Source organism: Glycine max, chromosome 14 (genome assembly GCF_000004515.6).
Source record: "Glycine max cultivar Williams 82 chromosome 14, Glycine_max_v4.0, whole genome shotgun sequence".
Taxonomy (NCBI): domain Eukaryota; kingdom Viridiplantae; phylum Streptophyta; class Magnoliopsida; order Fabales; family Fabaceae; genus Glycine; species Glycine max.
The window spans coordinates 12,151,367-12,173,224 of NC_038250.2; the positions used below are offsets into that span (position 1 = coordinate 12,151,367).

The following is a 21,858-nucleotide window of genomic DNA, read 5'->3' on the forward strand; positions in this document are numbered from 1 at the left end:
GACCTCCTCTGTTGTTGCGGTTGTTTCCTCTTCCTCGAGACGCAACCATGGCTGATGTCTCCACTCCATCAGTAGGATTCTCATCCTTCAATAAATAAGGCACACGGAGAAGCCTAGTGATGAGGGAATCCATTGATGGAATCTAGTCCCTAGCAAGTACTTGATCACGCACATGATCAAAGTCTGAATGCAAGCTTCTCAAAATAAGAACCATGTAGAACTTGTCAAGTTTCCTATTCACTTCTTCCAATGAATCAGCTACAAGGAACTTTCTCAGCTCTTCCACGGCAGCTCGAGCCTTACCCACATGAGCGATCATGTCATGACTGGTTTGCTTGAGGGTTGTAACTTTCATGGTTGCATCAAACAAACTTTGAATATCATTGGCAAAGATTTCTGGGGCTTTCTTCCAAAAAGAACGACATGATTTAAATGATCGAAGGATCTCCAAGATATTCGGCTCAACTGATTGCCATAACACAACACATAGTTGATAGTCAAGCTTCTCCCATTCAGGTCTTTTATCATCTGAAACAGAATCAAAGGTTTTCTCCGAGTGGTCATGGTGTCCTTGACCAAAGAACCACAACTCCACAGAAGCAGACCACGAAGGGTAGTTCTTCCAGTTCAGCTTTGCAGTGGTGATGGTTGGGGTCCCGGAAAAGGAAAAGACAGGTCCAGAGGAGGCCATTTAAGAGCCAAACAGCAAACCCTAACACACAAGAGAGGAAAACACATAAGAGCTGACCAAACAGCTTGCCGGAAGCGGGAGGTGAGGCCTGAAACACACCCAGGAGGCGACGAAGAAGATGTCGGGACCGGATGGGGCAGCTTCCGACGCCGGCACGGCGGCGCGTGAGCTGCACGCACCGAAAAACGCTCGAGGAAGAAGCGGTGTGTGGGGGCACGTGAGGCGGTCGACGGCGGCGCGAATTCCAGGGGTGGGTCACACTTTTCGAGGTGATCCGAACCCTGGTCTTGCTGAAGAAAACCGCCGGAGATGATGGCGGTCGGCGGTAGCGGACGGCGGCAACGTGGCGGCGGTCGGAACCAGCTCTGGTACCAACTTGAAATTGAAGGAGAAACACCCTCATTTCTCTCTTAGCTTTATTAATTTCAAAAAGGACATATATATATATATAGAATACAAGATCGAGAGAGAAGGGCAATGACAGTGACAACTCACTGTTGCCCTTCTGAACAAGCTAACCAACTAAGCTACCAAATATAGATAAAATACAAGGATATTCAATAGCTTATAAAAAAAACTTGTGATTCTGACAAATTGCATGAGACTAGGAGTTTGTGATTCTGACAAAAAAAATATAAACTCAATTATTGGTTTTGAACTTTGAAGGAGTATGTTCAAAGTTTCAAGTTGTAAAATGCATAATTCAAGAGGCTCACTGTTTTTTTTTGGGGTGAATAAAGAGTCTCTTCGTTGGTGAGCTAATATGGTTCTTAATAGAGCTCATATGCTCTATTGCTAATTTTTTCAATTATTCTTATTTTAACAACTACTAATCATTCCACTTGATAGCCTCAAATTATAATTGAACTTGTTGTCTGATGTTATTGCTAGTAAATAACTATGTAACTCCAAGGGCATCCACTCCTCAATAAGTTCTCATTTTGTTCTAGCAAATTCATAGTTTCATTATATGTACCTTGTCACATATACAAGGCAAATTGTAAAACCGATCAATTTTGGGGGAAAAGGAATTCATCCTTGCAAGTAGACCATACCAAAGGTAGGATTTAAATTTGGAGGTGAGTAAGGACATCATTTGTTTGACTTATGTAGTTATCTAATATTATAAGTAAGGACATGGAGAGATTGTGAGTTTGTTATTATTATTATTATTATTATTATTATTATTCCATTAAAGTTCCCCGAGATTGAATGTAAAAACTACATATGCTTCATGTGGTTGTCTCTAAAACTAGCTGAATATAAATGGTCAATGCTTTCATTTTTGAAATTACTTGTTGAGCAAAGTTGGCAACACCTAAATGGACTTGATTATTGAAATCGACATTAGCTATATATCAACATTAGCTATATATCAACTGAATGTTTCGGTCGCTTTGGTCCCAAGCAAAAAAGCAACCAAGGATCGAATTTTATTTACTTGCGACCGAATATTTCGGTCGCTAAGAGCTTAGCGACTAGGGTTTTGCGACGCACATGAATTGGTCGCTAACAATTTTAGCGATTGAATATAACGATTTAGCGACTGAAGTTTTTAGTCGCTAAATCAAGTTTTATTTTGTAATGCTCATTCCTGTTGATGATACTGTTTGGAAGGTCAGACTATGATATGATGGTTGACCCTAATAGAGGAATTGTCAGCGAAAAGGAGTTCGACAAAGAAGGCAACGGAAACAACCTTGAATACTAATGTTTTAGTTAATTTGGAATGACATTTGAAAAGGAAATGCGTCTATGTGTGTGTAAACAGATACAGTGATTGAAAATAGTGTTGTTTTGAAACAAGTGATGGGAGTGTTATAGACTCAAATTAAGAACATAAAAAATGAACACTAAATTTAGTTTAGGTGTGAAAATTTTTAAGTGTGATGGATAAAAAACATAGGAGATATTATGATGAGTAGAACCAGACAATCAACGTTAAACCTATAGGAAACATATGAGGTGTGTGTGGAGATGAAAATGTGAGGAGGAGAAACTCATCACCGCAATGGAGGTAAATCGAGGACGTCCGTGGAAATGAAAATGCATTTCTAGGATAAGTTCTATAAGAATATGATTACCTCTTATTATTATACGTTGCTGCTGTTAATATGTGTTGGTATTTGCTCATTGGTCTAGGCTGTGTTATATTAATATGTGTTGTATGTTAATATGGGATAACCTGGTACCAAGAGCTTATTATGTAATTAATCTTGCCATCATTCGTGCCATTATGTTAATACAATTTCTTATTTGCTGATTAAACAAAAAAATTGTTACTATTGTTATTGTAACATGTATGTTTAGTTCTTGTAACATACTAGTACATATGTAGTTTTTAGAAGTTCTTGTTTGATCTCATTCTTTAGACAATCATTCTTATTATAAAGTGGCCTTAAATAAAAGTTCCGTTGCATATAAAAATAAAAATAAAAAAGGCAACAACCACTAGCAACAAGTTTTAACTTCTGATAACTTATTACTCACATTTGCCTATACTTTTAGCATCACCATTACATAAAAAAGCAACGATTTTTAGTTGTTGTCACAAATGAAAAAAAATACTGTAATGTATAAATAAAACTAATTAACCTTTTTTCTCTTTAACTAAATGTCTTATAACAACGAATCACGCCATCAAATTTAGGAATACCAGAAATAAATTCATACAATTAAAATTAAATAAATTTATGCATTTGCCTATTTTTAGTGAAGAATAATTTGTTTATATATTAACATACATTTTCCCGTAATAATTCTGTCAATCAAACGAAGACCACGTGTCAAGCACTAAAATTTCAGAAAAATGAAATACCTAAAATTAGATAATTCAAAGTAAAAAATCATAACATTAACATAATGGTTCATAGCTGAGCTGTTACTTTGTAAAAGCTTAGAATTAAAAGAAAAATAAGAAAAAACAAATAGAAAAACTCTCATGTCTTGGCTTTAGTTGTTTAATGATGCTTTGTTCCTTTTTTTCCCAATCCATGGGTTTCAGGTGTCAAAGTGAGAAGAAAGAAATAAGATAGAGAAAGAAATAAAAGAAAGAATGAGAGAGGGAGGGGGAAGGAATCAGACCCTACACCGTTGACAAAATTAGGTAGTGACTCACTCTTCATTCTTCCTATAATTCTTTTTTTTCTTTTCCACTTCTTAATTCTTATTTTTGCTTTCTTTTGTTCACTGATTTTGTAGTAATAACTAATAATTATAAATATTACTATTATTACTAGAGAGTGCGCGCTCGCCTGTGATGCGTTGCGTTGCCTCAGATTCAGGCAACTCATGGTGGTATGTGGAAAAGGGTGTCATCTTTTTAGGGTTTCCTTGTGATTCTTGAGACTTTACCTTTTTTCTGGGTTTCTTTCTCATGACCCTCCTTCTTCTTTCTTGTGTTTAGAGATATGGGGCGTTTTTGTTTTTGAAATATGTTTCCTTTTAACTGGTGGGGTTTAGTGCAATCTGTTTTTGTTCAGATAAAGTTTGTATTTTTTGTTTTTGTTTTAATGTTTTTCAGGATGTTTCTCCCTCACTAGAGTTGACAAAGGTAGATGAAGTTGATAATGCTAGAGAAGGGTGTGGTGTGGCACTTAGCTTAGCTATTTATGATTGCAATTTTTCCAAAAATGGAAGTTTGGATTCGTTGATGTTGACCGGATCTGAGTACCCCATTTCACTATCACCACCTTTTAGCTATAGTTCATGCCTTGCATCGCCTGAATTTGCTTCCCCTTTTGTCTTATAGGGTTCATTAGGAATGGAAAATGCCTCCCTTTCACATTCTTAGATCCTATTCAATCAAAAAAGCAGGTGCTAATTTAGTTGAAGTATGACAGGTTTTGTGTTGGCAGAGGGGTGGGAGGGTAACTTTTTGTCCTACTTAGATAGGGATTTCAATGGAGGAGATGTCCTTTATTGTTGTGGTGCCATTAAGAGTAGGTAATTGTAATTGTAATTCAGTCTGTGATAACCCAACCATAGTTCCCCACATGGATGTATCCAGATTTAAGCTGATGGCGGACACGGGGTTGTTATCTAATTCTGTAACTAAGGTTTTCACCGAGACAGTTGCAAGTTTGGATGATTGTCATGATAGTGGCAATTTGGAGGATGAAGTTGGTATTGCTGAAGTCATACCACCAAAACAGGATAGGGAGGGAGAGAGTCCTATGTTGGATACAATATCCCAAAATAGAAGCACTTTGGCTGCTGGCGATGAAGAGTTAACCACGGAAATTGAGGAGGATTCATTGTCGTTGGAAGGTGACCAGTTTGTTGATAGCTCGTGTTCTCTTTCAGTAGTCAGTGAGAACAGTAGTGTGTGTGGAGAGGAGTCCTTCTGTTTTGATGCTACTTCGGATGTTGGGACACCGTGTTCCGCAGACGTAGAGAAGAGCATCAGTGCTGTCAATATTGTAGCTGAGGCTGTTGACTTGGGGGAGTCAAATATTGACCCAGATATTATGACTGATCCTCTTGCTGTGGCAGTGAGCCTTGAAGAAGAGACTGGAGTTAGATCTGGCCCAAAGTCTTCTGCTGTTGATCTTCATCAGTTGCCTCAGGAAAAAGGGGTGAGTGGAACAGTTGGTCGGAGTGTTTTTGAATTGGATTATACCCCACTTTATGGATTCATATCTATGTGTGGAAGAAGACCTGAGATGGAAGATGCAGTTGCAACTGTACCTCAGTTTCTGAAAATTCCTATTCACATGCTAATTGGTGATCGGGTTATTGATGGAATAAACAAGTGTTTTAATCAGCAGATGACCCATTTCTTTGGAGTCTATGATGGTCATGGTGGCTCTCAGGTAAAGTTTAATTCCGTTCTTTATTATGATGATTCTTGTGTCCAATGATTTTAGTTTTATCTGTAATACCCTTCACACGGAGCTTGCTTTCCTCATTCAGGTTGCAAACTATTGTCGTGATCGTATCCATTTGGCCTTGACTGAGGAAATAGAATTTGTAAAGGAAGTTATGATCAGTGGAAGTATGAAGGATGGTTGTCAAGATCAGTGGGAAAAATCTTTCACCAATTGTTTCTTAAAGGTCAATGCTGAAGTTGGAGGGCAATTTAATAATGAACCTGTTGCCCCGGAAACTGTTGGCTCCACTGCTGTTGTTGCTGTTATTTGTGCATCTCATATCATAGTTGCAAATTGTGGTGATTCACGAGCGGTTCTATGTCGTGGCAAAGAACCCATGGCATTATCAGTGGACCATAAAGTAAGTTGCTCCAATAATAGTTGTAGATCTCATTTAAAATTTAAAATTTTTAACAGGTGATTCGTGGTTGTGATATGTTAGCCTAACCGAGACGATGAATATGCAAGAATTGAGGCAGCTGGAGGAAAGGTGATTCAATGGAATGGCCATCGTGTATTTGGTGTTCTTGCAATGTCAAGGTCTATTGGTATGTACTTCTTTAATCATAAGTTTTACTATATTTGTGGTGCCTCTCTTGTGTACTAGTTTGAGTTTCATGGAAATATTTTAGTGAGTGTCTGATTACAAGGGCTTCCTTCCCTCAATATGTTTGTCATTATTATATTACTTCACAAACGAACAAAGCACGTGTTAATTGCTACCTTCTTATGTACCCTAATCTCTAATGAATTTGATTTAGTTGAAATATATAAAAATCTAGCCTAACAGTAATACTAAAAGATGAACACTCCTTCCCTTCATTTTTTTATGAGTAAGCCATTTTTGAAACTTGGGTGAGGATGTAGTTACATTCTTATCTGAAAATATATGAGGTATTAAGTGCACTTATGTTTTTAGTATTATAGTAGGACTATAAGTTTAAGCTTTTAAATTATATAAGAATTTTATTGGATCAGGGGTGGTGAAAGAGATGGAATGAGAAACGATTGAAAGAGAATAATCCCCCTGTATGGGAATTTAAAATTTAAGAATTTATGGAGTGAAATTGAATGTGAGGGGAATCATTCCCTCTGAAAACGACATTTTGTTCCCCTCTGAACTGGAATAATGAGAGGGAATATCTGTACTTTTATTTGAAAATTGTCATCTACAATTTTGCCTTGTATATTGGGTTACTTAGAAGATCTTAAGGGTTACATTGAATTCTTATACTAACAACAGTTTAACTTTCCCTTTATTCCCGTATTAATCATCCAACCACGGGGAAGAAATTTTTTTCATTCCTTCCTGTTCTCTCTAGAACTTCTGAACATTGCCCTTTGCTGCCAGTCTGCAATAATTATAGAAAATGTATCCTTTGAACATAAACTACAAATCATGGAGCTATGAGCTCCTCTACACTTTATTTTTGGTATTCAGAATAGCATTTTTTTTAAGGTTTTGTTCAGCTAAGCCCAAAGATGATTGCAGGAGGAAAGTAAAATCAATAATTTGCTTGTATATTATTTGTGTAGTTGCAATAACAAAAAGGCTTATGTCTGGTAAGAGATTATGATTATTTTTGCTTGTTCAGATAACAAGATGGTGTAGAAAATGGACTAGTACAAGCTATTTAGTTGTTGTCCAAGGCCAAAGGCTGGTAGAGGCAATTTTGAAGTAGTAGCCCCAGTGCCTCGCCTCATCCTCTCCTTTTCATGCTGCACTTTTCCCAGTTAAATTGGGACTTTGGCATAAGTAAAACACCTGTTCTTTATTTCTAATAAAGAGAATATCTGATTGGCTAAAGTTGCTACCTTATTCTTCTATGTAAATTACTGTTTATTAAAAAAGCTGAGTATTTCTGATTAGAAACTTTGCAAGCACATTATCATTCTCTTTTTGCTAGTGGTTTTGGCACTACTTGCTTGTAATAGTGACCCTATATCAAAATTTTTAAAGTCGATACTCACCAAAGCTCTTAAGAGGACCCAAGTACTCCAATTTAGTTTAGATTTGAACGGACAAAGCACAAAATTAGCATAATTTTTGTTCTACAAGTTAATAATTGTTGTTACACAAAATGATGATGACCAGTTGCCTATGCAATTAGGAATCCTGCAACTATCATGAAGTTGTTTATTCAGCTGAAACTATTTTTGCTTATCCTTGTGTGCAGGCGATAGATATTTGAAGCCATGGATTATTCCAGAACCAGAAGTTACGTTTGTTCCCCGTACAAAAGATGACGAGTGTCTCATTCTGGCCAGCGATGGTCTGTGGGATGTTATGACGAATGAGGAGGTGTGTGACCTTGCTCGGAAACGAATAATTCTCTGGTACAAGAAAAATGGCTTGGAACAACCCTCATCAAAAAGGGGAGAGGGAATTGATCCTGCTGCACAAGCAGCAGCAGAATACCTATCAAACCGTGCCCTTCAGAAAGGAAGCAAAGATAACATCACTGTGATTGTGGTTGATTTGAAACCCTATAGAAAATATAAGAGCAAGACATGATGATGATTGCAACTTCACTTGTTATTGAAGATGATAGAAAGCTTAATATAATCCAATATAGTTTTGCCCTCTTATTTTTCACCAGGGCATTTCCCTTAGCTCAACAAGATTAGCACAATGTACTATAATACATATCCACCTTCCCCAGAAACTCTTAACTAATCAAGAGTCGCCTTGTTGTTTACTATGCTGCATTGGGGACTTGTTGTATTCATTATTATGCCTCCGAGTGCAAAGGCTCTGTGAGGTATTTTTACTTAATATTATTTTAGCCCGTGTGTTCATAAAGGAGCAGTAGCTGATTGGCAAGAGTGGCTTTTACCTGATTATCCTCTCAATTATGCAGTAAAATGGAGCTTGGTCAAGAAGTTTGTGTCGGTGGTGGATTCATATCAATGGTCGTGATCCAAGTCCATTGCTTACATTATTATACTCTAGCAATGATGGTGGGGGACATATAGACAAGGGTGCCTAAGAAGAATCACAGTTCCTTTATTCTTTTTGGGGACTATGAATGAATGGTGTACCTGTGCATAATGTTGCGATGCTCCACGTAATTCTGAAAGTAACTAGTTGTAAATGGGCAATTGGCTAATCAATTAATTGGTGTACTCTGATGATGCATTCTTCTCTCAAGGAATACTTTGTTATCTTTTACTAAGTTTTGATGAAAAGTAGTTTCACTTAATTTGCTAGGTGTCCAAATACCGAACAAGGTTGTAATAATAATTCTGATATAAATTGAACCACAGGGACTAGCCATCTAATTTCATACTTTTTTAGTTAATTAAAAAATCCTTTAAAGGAAGACAATGCTTTTATTAATAAAATTGATCCATAATTTTTTCACAAAAACAGTACAATTTTTTTTTATGAACATTTGCTTGTCACTTCAATAGTTTTGGTGATAATTTGATAAATCTTTCATTCTTAGCAAAGGAATGTTGACTTTCTAAATATTATTAACAATATTGTATTTGAAATAATAAAAATGTAGAATGAATATAATTTGACATTGGTTAGATTTTAACAACTAATATTTATAGGATAGAATGAGCTAATTTATTTAAACTTATTTGTTAGAAAATATTTTTTATAAATAAAATAAGCATTTTTTTTATTTTTAATGTGTTTGCTTAAATTATTTTTGTTTTTAAAAAAATAATTTTCTTTTTCTTAAGAAGTAAATTCTATCCGTTTCTTAAAAAAAATAAAAAATTTATTTTTTACAATTAATTTTTTAATCAAAAGAAACCATATATCATTTAAGTGATCATATCTAGTTAAATCTAACACACAACATTCTTTTTCATAGTTTTGGTGAGTCAACCTTAATTTTTACCCACTGTCTTTTTTTAACTAATCATATCATGAATCATATCATACAACAGTTTTCATTGCTTGTTCTTAGTTTTGGTCCTTTTGGACAATTAGATTATATTCTTTAGTTTTTTTTTTGAAAAAATATGTTAAAAATACAAGAGTTGTCATCATAGTTTATTAAGGAAAATTATAAAAAAAAAACCTATAAAAGAAATGAAAACCATATTCTTTAGCTTTTGGAAGTTAATTACGCATATAAAAGGTATAAATATTCTATGACATTATTCTAAGACAGTTATCTATCATTAAATGTATAAATTTGAATATCTTTAAAAATTTTATTTTATCCCTCGAAATGAACAAGAGTATTTTTAGTTATTAGTATTTTTTTTAACATGTGATTGTTATTGTTAAAAGAAAATTTATTATTATGAAAAAGAGGATTATTATTATGTATTTTTTTTTATCTTTTCAATTTAATTTTTTTTATCTTTTAGCTCATAGAAGTGATCCCATGTTCTTATGTATTTTCAAGTGCAATGAAGAATGAAAGTTACTTAATTTTTTTTAAAAAAACTATTATGTGTTGATATTTTTTAAAATTATTTTTATCTTTCTAATTTTATTTTAAAATTCTTAATGATAATCAAATCAAAAGTACATCCAGAGTAATTACTAACTCTTAAATAGCTTTCACGATAGCCCAATTAAGAGTGTATCCAAAGTGGCTATTGCAAAAACTTCTCATCATATGTCCTTAATTTTTAAACTAAATTTTTTTCACGACAACTAAAGCAGAAATACATCTAAACTGGTTACCATAAAATCTTTCATGGCTTTTACAATAACTAAGTTGGAAGTCCATCCAAATTAGTTATTATTAAGCTTTGTATGGTTTTCATGTTCGAAGCGCCCACGTTCACGTTCCGCGCCCACGTTCACATTCCAAGTCTTTTATTTTATTATTTTGGAACATTTAGTTATTTTGAATCTGGTCCATTTTTCATCCACATTCAACCCATATCTTTGCAAATATATTTGCAACCACCTTCAGTAACAAACCACGTACCCATCCTTTATCTCACGTACTTATAATCTTCCTATCTCACGTTCTGATGACAAGTTGAGTTGAGAGAGCTCTGTGATGGACAGACTCTATAAATAGGATGAGGTGCTCTCAGTTTTGTATCACCAAACTCACTTCTCTATTCAGAAAAATACATCATCTATTCAGAGTGAGTAAGGGTTTGGAAGAACAAAACTGTCTTCCAGGTTCGTGTGTGTGTGTCGCTTCGCGTTCGACTTGCAATGGTTGGAGGTACCCTCGTAATATTTTTAATTTCCGCTGTTTGATATGAATATGCTATTTAAATTGATTTGCATGTTTAGATCAGTATATGTATATTTTATATTTGGTATTAGAGCCTATTTGTACCTCTGTCTTGCTTATTGGGTCGTTCCTATTATGCAGAGTTTATTTTCTGAGTATATGGGGGTTATGTTTTAAGCCTCCTTAATTCAAAATAACATTAAAATTAGGAATGATATAAGTTTTCTAATTTTTCTATGATTTAAAACGTATTTTTGGGTGTCTAAAATGCATATAATGATGTGGGTTTTTCGAAATCGAGGTAATAATAACTTCTTTTTTTACCCCTGGTGGAGGTTGAAGACGAAGTCTTGCGGGTTTTGTTTACTGTCTTGGAATTGTTAATGTGCATTTTAAATTAAAAATATTAAACAAAACACGAGTTAGTCCAGTGTTAGATGTGATGTATATTATCTCTTTGTTTTGGGTTCGAATCTCAGTGGAAGCTTTTTCTTCCTTGTTTTCGTTTTTAATTAATTAAAAAGAACGCGAAAACATTTTGGGCTGGTTTTGAACCCTTGCCCTGCAAGCATGAAAAGACTCCCTTTGCCGTCGAGCTACTACAATTTAATTATTTATTAGGTGCAGTTCATGTGTATTTATAACTTCTGAAGGATAAATCATTTATGCACAAACTATTTAAAATTGTGTGTCTCTAAGTTATGCTGAGCATGCAATATTATGTTAAATACTGGTATTAATTGGATTTAATCCTTTAAAGTTTATTACATGTTGAATGAATATACGTGCAATGTTATTTTGAATTGATATACATGTAATTTTTATGATTCAATATTGAGCACATTTGCATTATTAAGTATGTTTATGCAAGGATTATTTTTGAATGTTAAGTGATTAATATAATTTTATTAAATTAGAGAATAGCCACAACATCTTTAATTGAGTAAAATTATATGCTAAATTTATAATCACATTAGAAATATTAATTGTGATTAATCATATGTAATGTGATGAAATCTACCCACAGGAATTTTGTTATATTTGTATGATTAATTAGGATAAAATATTAAATTATATTTCTTAATTTACCCACAGGAATTGAGGAAAAGAACATGATTTAATAGTTTTATCATAAAGTTGCATGATGAATCTAATTGAGTTGGACTTTAGCCCACAGGCAAGTTTTATGTCACTAGATTCATATATTGAGACATGATTTGCATTGGCAAAACATGACATTTGTTTAGTCTCAAATTTTCTTAATGAGCATGTGTGTTTGTTTGCAGTTTCACAATCTATGAATATTTTTTATGACCTTCCCATTTTGAAAGGTGATAATTATAAGGTTTGGAAGGAAAGAGTTCTCCTTCATTTGGGCTGGATGGATATTGACTATGTTATAAGGAAGGATGAGCCATCAGCTATTACTGAAAGTAGCGAACCTGATGCTGTTGATCTTTATGAAAAGTGGGAGAGATCTAATCGTCTCTCCGTTATGTTCATAAAAACCAACATATCCGCTAGTATCCGGGGTTCAGTTGACCAGCATGATAAGGTCAGAGATCTGTTGAAAGCCATTGATGAACAGTTTACGACCTCTGAGAAGTCGCTTGCTAGCACACTCATTATGCAATTCTCTTCCATTAAGCTTACTAGAACGAGAGGTGTGCGTGAACATATCATGCGCTTAAGGGACATAGTGGCTCAGTTGAAAACCCTGGAAGTTACCATGTCTGAATCCTTCCTGGTACATTTCATTTTGTGCACCCTACCTCAACAATATACACCCTTCAAAATCTCCTACAACACACATAAGGATAAATGGTCTATTAATGAATTAATGACCATGTGTGTTCAAGAAGAGGAGAGATTGATAATGGAAGAGGGTGATAAGGTAAATTTGACTACTTCTACTTCTAGAAAGGATAGGAAGAAGTCTGTAGGCACCAATAAAGGAAGGATTCCGACTCAACCAACAATTAAAAAGGAGTCAAAGTGTTTCTTCTGTAAAAAGAAAGGACACATGAAGAAGGACTGTCCCAAATTTAAAAGTTGGTTTGAGAAGAAAGGTACACCATTTACCTTCGTTTGTTATGAATCTAATATGATTAATGTGAATCATAATACATGGTGGATTGACTCTAGTTCTACAATCCATGTTTCTAATACCTTGCAGGGTATGGAAAGCCTAAGGAAGCCAGTGGGAAGTGAGCAGTGCATCTACTCAGGGAGTAGGATGAGCTCGCATGTAGAGGCCATTGCAACGTGCGTCTTAGTTTTAAGTAGTGGCTTTAAATTACATTTGGAGAAAGTTTTTTATGTTCCTAGTTTCTGTAAAAACTTAATTTCTGTTTCTAAACTTGCACCTTTGGGATTTTATTTTAATTTTACAGACTTTGGTTTTAATTTACTAAATAAATCTGAAATTATTGGTTGTGGTCAATTGGTTGATGGTCTTTATTCGATTGAATTGAAAAACGACGCTACTTCAATGCACGTTTCTGTTGGGTTAAAACGATGTATTGTGAATGAAGAATCCTCTATGTTGTGGCACCGGAGATTAGGACATATCTCTATTGAGAGAATCAAGCGATTAGTAAATGAAGGAGTACTTAGTGCTTTGGATTTCGCTGATTTTGAGACTTGTGTAGATTGCATTAAGGGTACGCAAACTAACAAGTCTAAAAAAGGTGCAAAGAGGAGTTCTAATTTATTAGAAATCATACATACATACATATGTTGTCCAGACATGGATGCAAATAGTCCGAAATACTTCATAACCTTTATAGATGATTATTCACGATATATGTATCTCTACTTACTTCATTCTAAGAATGAAGCTTTAGATGCCTTTAAAGTTTTTAAGGCTAAAGTTGAGAAACAATGTGGAAAACAAATTAAGATCGTGAGATCAGATAGAGGTGGGGAGTACTATGGTAGATACACAGAGGATGGACAAGCACCAGGTTCATTTGCGAAATTTCTTCAAGAACATGGGATTGTTGCCCAATACACTATGCCTGGTTCTCCGGATCAGAATGGTGTGGCAGAACGAAGAAATCGGACCTTATTAGACATGGTGAGAAGCATGAGGAGTAATGTAAAGCTTCCTCAATTTTTGTGGATTGATGCTCTTAAGACGGCTGCATATATATTAAACCGAGTTCCAACCAAGGTTGTCTCGAAGACACCTTTTGAGTTATTCAAGGGTTGGAAACCAAGTTTGCGACATATACGCGTTTGGGGATGCCCGTCTGAAGTAAGAATTTATAATCCACAAGAGAAGAAACTAGACCCTAAGACTATTATTGGGTATTTCATTGGATATGCTGAAAGGTCTAAAGGGTATAGGTTCTATTGTCCATCCCACAACACTAGGATTGTGGAATCAAGGAATGCAAAGTTTCTTGAAAATGACTTGATCAGTGGGAGTGATCAATTTCGGAACATTTCTTCTGAAAAGGATCACTATGAAGCTATACCTTCTGGGACAAGTAATAGGTTGGTAGTCATTCCCACTCCTCAAGTTAAAATGGGTGTTAGACAACCAGTGATTGAAGTTCCACAAGCTGTTGAAAGTGATCATGTAGATCAAGTTGTTTGTGAGGAACAACATGATGATATTGAACAAACTGGTCAAGAACCAGTTGAACAAGTTCCTCAGCAAGATGACCAAACAACATTAAGAAGATCTACTAGAGTAAAAAAGACAACAATTTCTAGTGATTATGTAGTGTACCTACAAGAATCAGACTACAACATGGGAGCCGAAAATGATCCTGAGACGTTTTCACAAGCCATGAGTTCTAAGGAATCAAATTTGTGGTATAATGCTATGAGGGATGAGATGGATTCTATGGCATCTAACCAAGTTTAGGATCTCGTTGAGTTGCCTGTTGGTGTAAAAGCCATCAGATGTAGATGGGTCTTCAAAACAAAGAAAGACTCAGAAGGCAACATTGAGAGACATAAGGCAAGACTTGTTGCTAAAGGATTCACTCAAAGAGATGGAATCGATTACAGAGAGACCTTTTCCCCTGTATCTAAGAAAGACTCTCTTCGAGTAATTTTGGCATTAGTAGCTCATTTTGATCTTGAGCTGCATCAAATGGATGTGAAAACGGCGTTCCTGAATGGTGATCTAGAAGAACAGGTTTACATGAAACAACCTGAGGGATTCTTATCTAGTGTTGGTGAGCACTTAGCCTTCAAGCTTAATAAGTCCATCTATGGATTGAAATAAGCCTCCCGCCAGTGGTATTTAAAATTTCATGAGGTCATTTCTTCATTTAGCTTTGAAGATAATGTCATGGATCACTGTATATACTACAAGGTCAGTGGGAGTAAGATTTGTTTCCTTGTATTATACGTAGATGATATTCTGCTTGCGACTAATGATAAGGGTATGCTATATGAGGTGAAACAATTTCTCTCAAAGAAATTTGATTTGAAGGATATGGGAGAGGCATCTTATGTCATAGGCATAAAGATCCATAGAGAAAGATCTCGAGGCATTTTAGGCTTGTCTCAAGAAACCTATATCAACAAAGTTTTAGAGAGATTTAATATGAAAGATTGTTCACCAAGTGTAGCTCCCATTGTGAAGGGTGACAAACTTGCTTTGAGTCAATGCCCCAAAAATGATTTTGAGCGGGAACACATGAAAAATATTCAATATGCTTCAGCAGTTGGAAGCCTTATGTATGCTCAGGTTTGCACTAGACCTGATATTGCATTCGCTGTTGGAGTCTTGGGAAGATATTAAAGTAATCCAGGTATTGACCACTGGAAAGCTGCAAAGAAAGTGATGAGATATCTTCAAGGAACAAAGGATTACATGCTCATGTACAGACAAACTAATTGTTTGGAAGTGATTGGCTACTCCGACACAGACTTTGCTGGTTGCGTTGATTCACGAAGATCAACATCTGGTTATATTTTTATGTTAGCCAGTGGAGCTGTATCTTGGAGAAGTGCCAAACAAACCTTGACTGCTACTTCCACTATGGAGGCTGAGTTCGTTTCTTGTTTTGAGGCTACCTCGCATGGTGTATGGTTGAAGAGTTTCATATCTGGCCTTAGAGTTGTAAACTCTATTTCTAGGCCATTAAAGTTGTATTGTGACAACTTTGCTGCGGTGTTTATGGCTAAAAATAACAAAAGTGGAAGTCGAAGTAAGCACATCGACATTAAGTACTTAGCCATAAGAGAACGTGTTAAAGAAAAGAAAGTGGTCATTGAACATGTCAACACTGAATTGATGATTGCTGATCCTTTAACTAAATGCATGCCACCAAAGAATTTTAAGGATCATGTAGTACGAATGGGACTTGGTTCCATGATGTAATTTCATTGTACGTACATTTGTTATTTTCAATGAAACTCTTATTCAGTTAGATATTTTCTCATATGGTTTTGTGCACATATTTATTTATTTCGAGAAAAATCATTCGGTTTAGATATAGAATAAACATATGGTTTATTCATTAAGTTGAGAGCTAGTGTTGAGAGACTTGATATATTATGGTACATGGAAGATACTACTCATCATCAGAGGACCTATCGCTATGACTCATATATTATGTTTCTTGTTATGGTTGATGTTGGGTTAAATGGACCAAGTGGGAGAATGTTGGAAGCGCCCACGTTCACGTTCCGCGCCCATGTTCACGTTCCAAGTCTTTTATTTTATTTTATTTTATTATTTTGGAACATTTAGTTATTTTGAATCTGGTCCATTTTCCATCCACATTCAACCCATATCTTTGCAAATATATTTGCAACCACCTTCAGTAACAAATCACGTACCCATCCTTTATCTCATGTACTGATAACTTCTTATCTCACGTTCTGATAACAAGTTGAGAGCTCTGTGATGGACAGACTCTATAAATAGGATGGAGTGCTCTCAGTTTTGTATCACCAAACTCACTTCTCTATTCAGAAAAAATACACCATCTATTCAGAGTGAGTAAGGGTTTGGAAGAACAAAACTGCCTTCCAGGTTCGTGTGTGTGTGCCGCTTCGCGTTCGACTTGCAATGGCTGGAGGTACGCTCGTAATATTTTTAATTTTCGCTGTTTGATCTAAATATGCTATTTAAATTGATTTGCATGTTTAGATCAGTATATGTATATTTTACATTTCACAGTAACCAAATTGAAAGCGCAGTCAAGATGGCTATTATTAAACCAAATTAATTAAATTTCTATTAATTATTTTATTTATAAAGTTGTTAACAACTGTTTTGTGACCGCTTGAAGTGTACGTGTCATTGATCAAGGCTAGAAATGATATGGTGCAAGTGGAATTCTTTTGCCTTTTTTTTTTTGAACAAAATGTATAATATAAATGAAAGAAAGAATATAAGATGAATGAGTGAAAAGGTGGGATCTTGTTTAAGGAAGGATATTAGATTAGTTACTAAAAGAAGAGAAAAATTAACGGGACCACCAACGTTGAGATAGTGGGCTTAACTTTGTGCAATTCTTGACGCAGTTACTATTTTCACTTCTCCTTCTTACTAGTACATTCGTTGTAAAGAAATTTGTTAGGAAGTCCCACATCGCCTGTCTCAGTCCTTGGGGTGTAGCTTATATATCTGTTGGACAACTTCACTTAATGTCAATTGGTTTTAAGATGAAATCTAACATGGTATCAGAGCCTATAGCCCGTCTTAGTTCTCTTCGCCATGTCGGCGGCTCTCTCCGCCTATATCGGCGGCTCGCCTATATCGGCGACCTCTATGGAGGGAGATGTTATGAAATGGTGATTATGTAAACAGGGGTTGGCTTGGGTGGGAGGACTGCTGGAAATCATCATGCCCTCAAACCTTTATGAGAAGCAAAAGCTGAATATTTTTATTATTGAAATAGCATAAGTACAAGTAGTGCCTAGGCCATCGTTACAACTTACAAAAAAAAGAGCAGTATGCAGTTTGTAAATTGCCACTCCCTCAATAGGTATCATGCATAATCCAACACGATTCCAGCAGCTTTTTACTCTACAATCTACTAACAGAAACCATAAATACACCACAGTACACACGCATCCCCCAAACCATGAATCACGACACCCCTTCAAAATAAAAACAAAATATACCTACCTGGATTGATTTTCCACAAGAGCACTTCCAATAGCCTTGAAACTTCACTACGCCTTTTAACACACATACCACCGTTGCCTAATCTATTTGTTTTATTTAAAATAATAATTAGAAAGCAAAACAAGGTAAAGGGGAAGAAGCCAAAATAGGGTTTTTATTGTCTTGCTTCAATAAATCAAGATTTTATATTCCCTTTCTCCAATTCCATTGCCTAGTGATAATGTAATATGCAGGTTTCAAATTAGAACCTATAATTCATATTTGGGAATTAGTTGAAAGATCAATAAGGATTTATTCTAATAAGTAGAGTGAGCAAACATCATTGTTTTGCATTCATTATGTTGCCATCACAATTTGAAAGAATCTGCTACCTAGAGAGAGGAAGCATAAGGGGAAGTGTATTAGTTTCCAGAATTCAGGATATGGCGGAGAAATTTTTTAAAAAGGGGAGTGTATTAGTAAAAGTGGGAAGTGGATACATAAAAAGCCTTCTTGACAGATTTGAGGCCCAAAGTGTGTTAATGTGATCGGACGACAAAGCATGGGAAGTGGGGGGCATTCTCTGATTTTATTTTATTTTCTTTCGTTCAGTGACATTATTTTTATTGCTTTTTTTATTTTTATTTTTATGTGATGTGTAAAGCTGATTCAGTTGATAAAATGGCTCAATATACAAGTATATATAAAAATCTTCCAATAAAAGAAGAGCAGGAATTACATACCAGATTGTGTAGCCTCAGTTGCAACTCTGTCTCTGAGTTTTTCCTTCTCCTTTCCGGTGCAATCCCTCCAATCTTTGATTTTTCAATTTCCTCTCAATTTCTTAGTTTCACTCTAATCTCTGTTTCTATAATTCATTCTCGTTTTTTTTTTTCGACGCTTTCTCTGATTGAGCTTGCTCACTTTATAGACACACTGGTTGATTTTGTTTTTTAATAATTTTGTTGATTTGCTTTGCTGACAATGGTGATTAGGTGCTGCAGAAATTTGAAAATGATGACACTGGTGCAGAGGAAGTTTGACAATGGAAGGGTGGTTCAGAGGTGATGAGCGGGAAATTGTGGTGATGGAGCAGAACGAGTTTGAAAATGGAGGAAGGCCTGGATGGTGTAGGGTGCGGTGCTGCAGAGTAGGATACTAGGATGGGTGTTATATATATATATATATATATATATATATATATATATATATTTGTTGCTTGTGAGGTGGGGGATTTTAAATCCTGTACCTTCTATATTAAATCCTGTACCTCTCAAATTTTTAAAAATATTAAAATATTCATTTTTATATTATATCATTTTGAAATAGATATTTTATAACAATTAAAAATAGTTATTAAAATAAATTTAACAAGAAAAAATAACTTTCAAAATATGTGTTTGTAGAAAATAATTTTACCTTTTAAATAAGTATTTCGTAACAAAAAATAATAATTTTTAGAATAAGCGATCAATAAAAACTATTAAAATGGATGTTCCATAATAATAAAATGATAATTTGATATTTTCAAACAAAAACTGGAAAGTGCACAATACACATATGACATATGGGAGTGGGAGTGTGGATTCAAATTCCCTAAGGTGGATCCAAAGAATCCAATTTATTTCAAACACATAAGAGTATAAAAATTTCAATTTTTTTAATGAAGATTAGGTCATGCGATTGAATTTATAACTCACTTGTTCGACCATTGATCCAATAACCTAGTTTCTTGATCGGGTTGATCACGGTATTGATTTGTAAAACTATGTATGACGGGATTAGCACAATTGTGCTAACCACCACAATTATGGTAAAATCACCACAACGCAGGTAATGTTGTGGCCCATTTTGAGGATTAGCGTCAAATTTTTTAGCATAGTTGTGGTAACCATGACGATAACTGTGGTGATCCAAAAGTAAGATTGAGCCTTGAAGTTAAGATTTGAAGTTAAAGTGGACTGCCTCAAGGACCACACCCATGTCAGGCTTAGCACAACCATGGTGGTGTGTGAAATATGTCACTTATTAGGTTAATATAAATAGGAAGTATGGGACCTTTTTTTTCTTTTATCTTTTTCGTTGTTTACATTTTTTAACATTCTGAGTAAGAGAACATCTGTGTGAGGGATCTTTAGCCAAAGAAAGTCATAGAGGACATAATTGGGGTTTGCCACTATAAAGTTTTTCCCTCTTTTGAATTTTGTCTTTTATTAGAAACTTCTGCTTCTTTATGACCATGAGTGGCTAAAAGTAACTTTAACGCATTGTTCCGCAAGCATTTGAGCTTCGCAAGTAACGTTGCCTAATAAGCATTCCCCACTGCACACACATTAGTTACTTTTCTCTTTAAGCACCGGTTGCTTACTGTAGCACCGGTGCTATTTGTTTTTAAGATATTAAAAAAAATAAAAAAAAAAATAAGTGTTCAACTGTACTTGTTTTTAAGACATTTGTTTTTAATAATAAAATAATTTTTTGTGGACCCTATTGGAAGCACTCAAAGAGAGTTTTGCTCCATTGTGAGAATTAAGTATTCAAATGTGCTTGTATTGGGAAGAGTAAAAATGAGTGATGTGTACATTGGATCCCATTTTAAGCACCCCAAGTGAGTTGTTGGATTGTGATGTAAATGTGTATTTGTATACCTTTTCTATTATAATAAAATTCTTTATGTTATTCAGTCAATTATATTTCTTCTCTATTTTTATTGTTGTGTTAGAATTTATCACTCTAAACCCTAATTGATTGCTTGTCTGTGAATATTTGCTTGTCATTGATTGATCTAAGACGATATTGAATTCATATAACTTGCATGATCAAATTGGTTGTGTGAATTTCCAGTGAATTAGTAGTTTTTAATAAACCCTTTTGAGATTTATTCCTTTGACCTAATTTGATATTTTTTATGATCAATTGAGTATCAAATTATGGATAAAAAGCATTGTTAGACCATGGTCAAAGGCTAATAAATGAATTTAAGGAAAATAGATAATTGAGGAATAATTAAGGTTTTATTATAATAAGAATGAGGGAATAAGGTACAAGTGAAATCAAAGTCCTAGTCTTATTTTTCTAATAAGTTTTTTTGTTTTTTAAATCGGTATAATCTTGTTTGTTCTATTCTTTTTCAATGGAGTAATTGATAACAATTTTCACTCAAATTGGTATTAAATCTAATTGTTTACTTAACCACAAAATTGATTATTTGATAACACAACTAATCCTTTGGGTTCGATACCTGGACTTCAAAGTCCATTGTTACTACTATGTAGGATACATTTGCTCTTAGCAAAAGCATCTTAACACGTCATACCGCACAACCTAAACAAATGAAGCAAATGCAATTATTTGAGCTATTTTTTAAGAAATCACACAATAAAGATTAACCAATTTTTTTTTAAAAAACTACTACATATAGGATTGTTAAAAGAAATCAAATTTAACATCTTACCCAAAAAGTAAAAATGTCGTATCAATAGAAATGTATTTAGAATTTTTTTATTAAATTGAAATTAATAAAATATTTATTGGTGTAATATGTTTAGTCGTGGTGTCGGCTAACACCAGTCAATTCCCACGTAGCAATTGTTTTAAGGAAGAAGAGACTTTGTTATTGTCTTAAGCAAGAAGAGACTTAGTACCATGATGAGATTTCTGATTCACTCAAAAGAATTTACCTTTGTTGTATCTTTGAGGTTTATATGTTGGATTAGTCCTAAGAGTATGTTTGGATACAAAATTTTAACTGAGGAAAATAATTTATAAGAAAAATTGAATTTTTGTAATCTAGAATTCATTGTTTGGATTTTTTTTGTGAAGAATTTAAAATTTTGGAATTTTAAAACAGAATTTTAAACAACTAAAAATATGGAATTTCAATTTCCTTCTAAAAGGTGAGAAATTGAAATTCTCTTACCGTCTTCTTCAAGAAACAGGTATAACTAGCACACCAATCATATCTTTTCTTTTTTTTTCATTCATTTTTTTTTCACCCTCATAATTTTAACTTTTTTTTATCCAAATACAAAATTTTGAAAATAA

General features: G+C 34.5%; 1 protein-coding gene across 5 annotated transcripts; it reads left to right on the forward strand.

Moving 5' to 3' along the window:
• Positions 1 to 3,625: 3,625 nt before the first annotated feature.
• Positions 3,626 to 8,694, forward strand: LOC100805281 (protein phosphatase 2C 77). Of its 5 annotated transcripts, XM_006596007.4 has the most exons (6): positions 3,626 to 3,797; positions 3,931 to 3,988; positions 4,215 to 5,505; positions 5,606 to 5,923; positions 6,005 to 6,110; positions 7,740 to 8,694. In XM_006596007.4, exons 3-6 carry the CDS (start codon positions 4,594 to 4,596, stop codon positions 8,075 to 8,077), a joined length of 1,674 nt encoding a protein of 557 aa, XP_006596070.1. In that variant the 5' UTR covers positions 3,626 to 3,797; positions 3,931 to 3,988; positions 4,215 to 4,593; the 3' UTR covers positions 8,078 to 8,694. The 5 variants fall into 5 exon arrangements, 4 of the variants coding, with proteins under 4 accessions (XP_006596070.1, XP_040865312.1, XP_006596069.1 ...); XR_001384665.3 differs by having other exon boundaries at positions 3,626 to 5,505; positions 7,740 to 8,324; positions 8,424 to 8,694; XM_041009378.1 differs by having other exon boundaries at positions 3,931 to 5,505.
• The last annotated feature ends 13,164 nt before the right edge of the window (positions 8,695 to 21,858 follow it).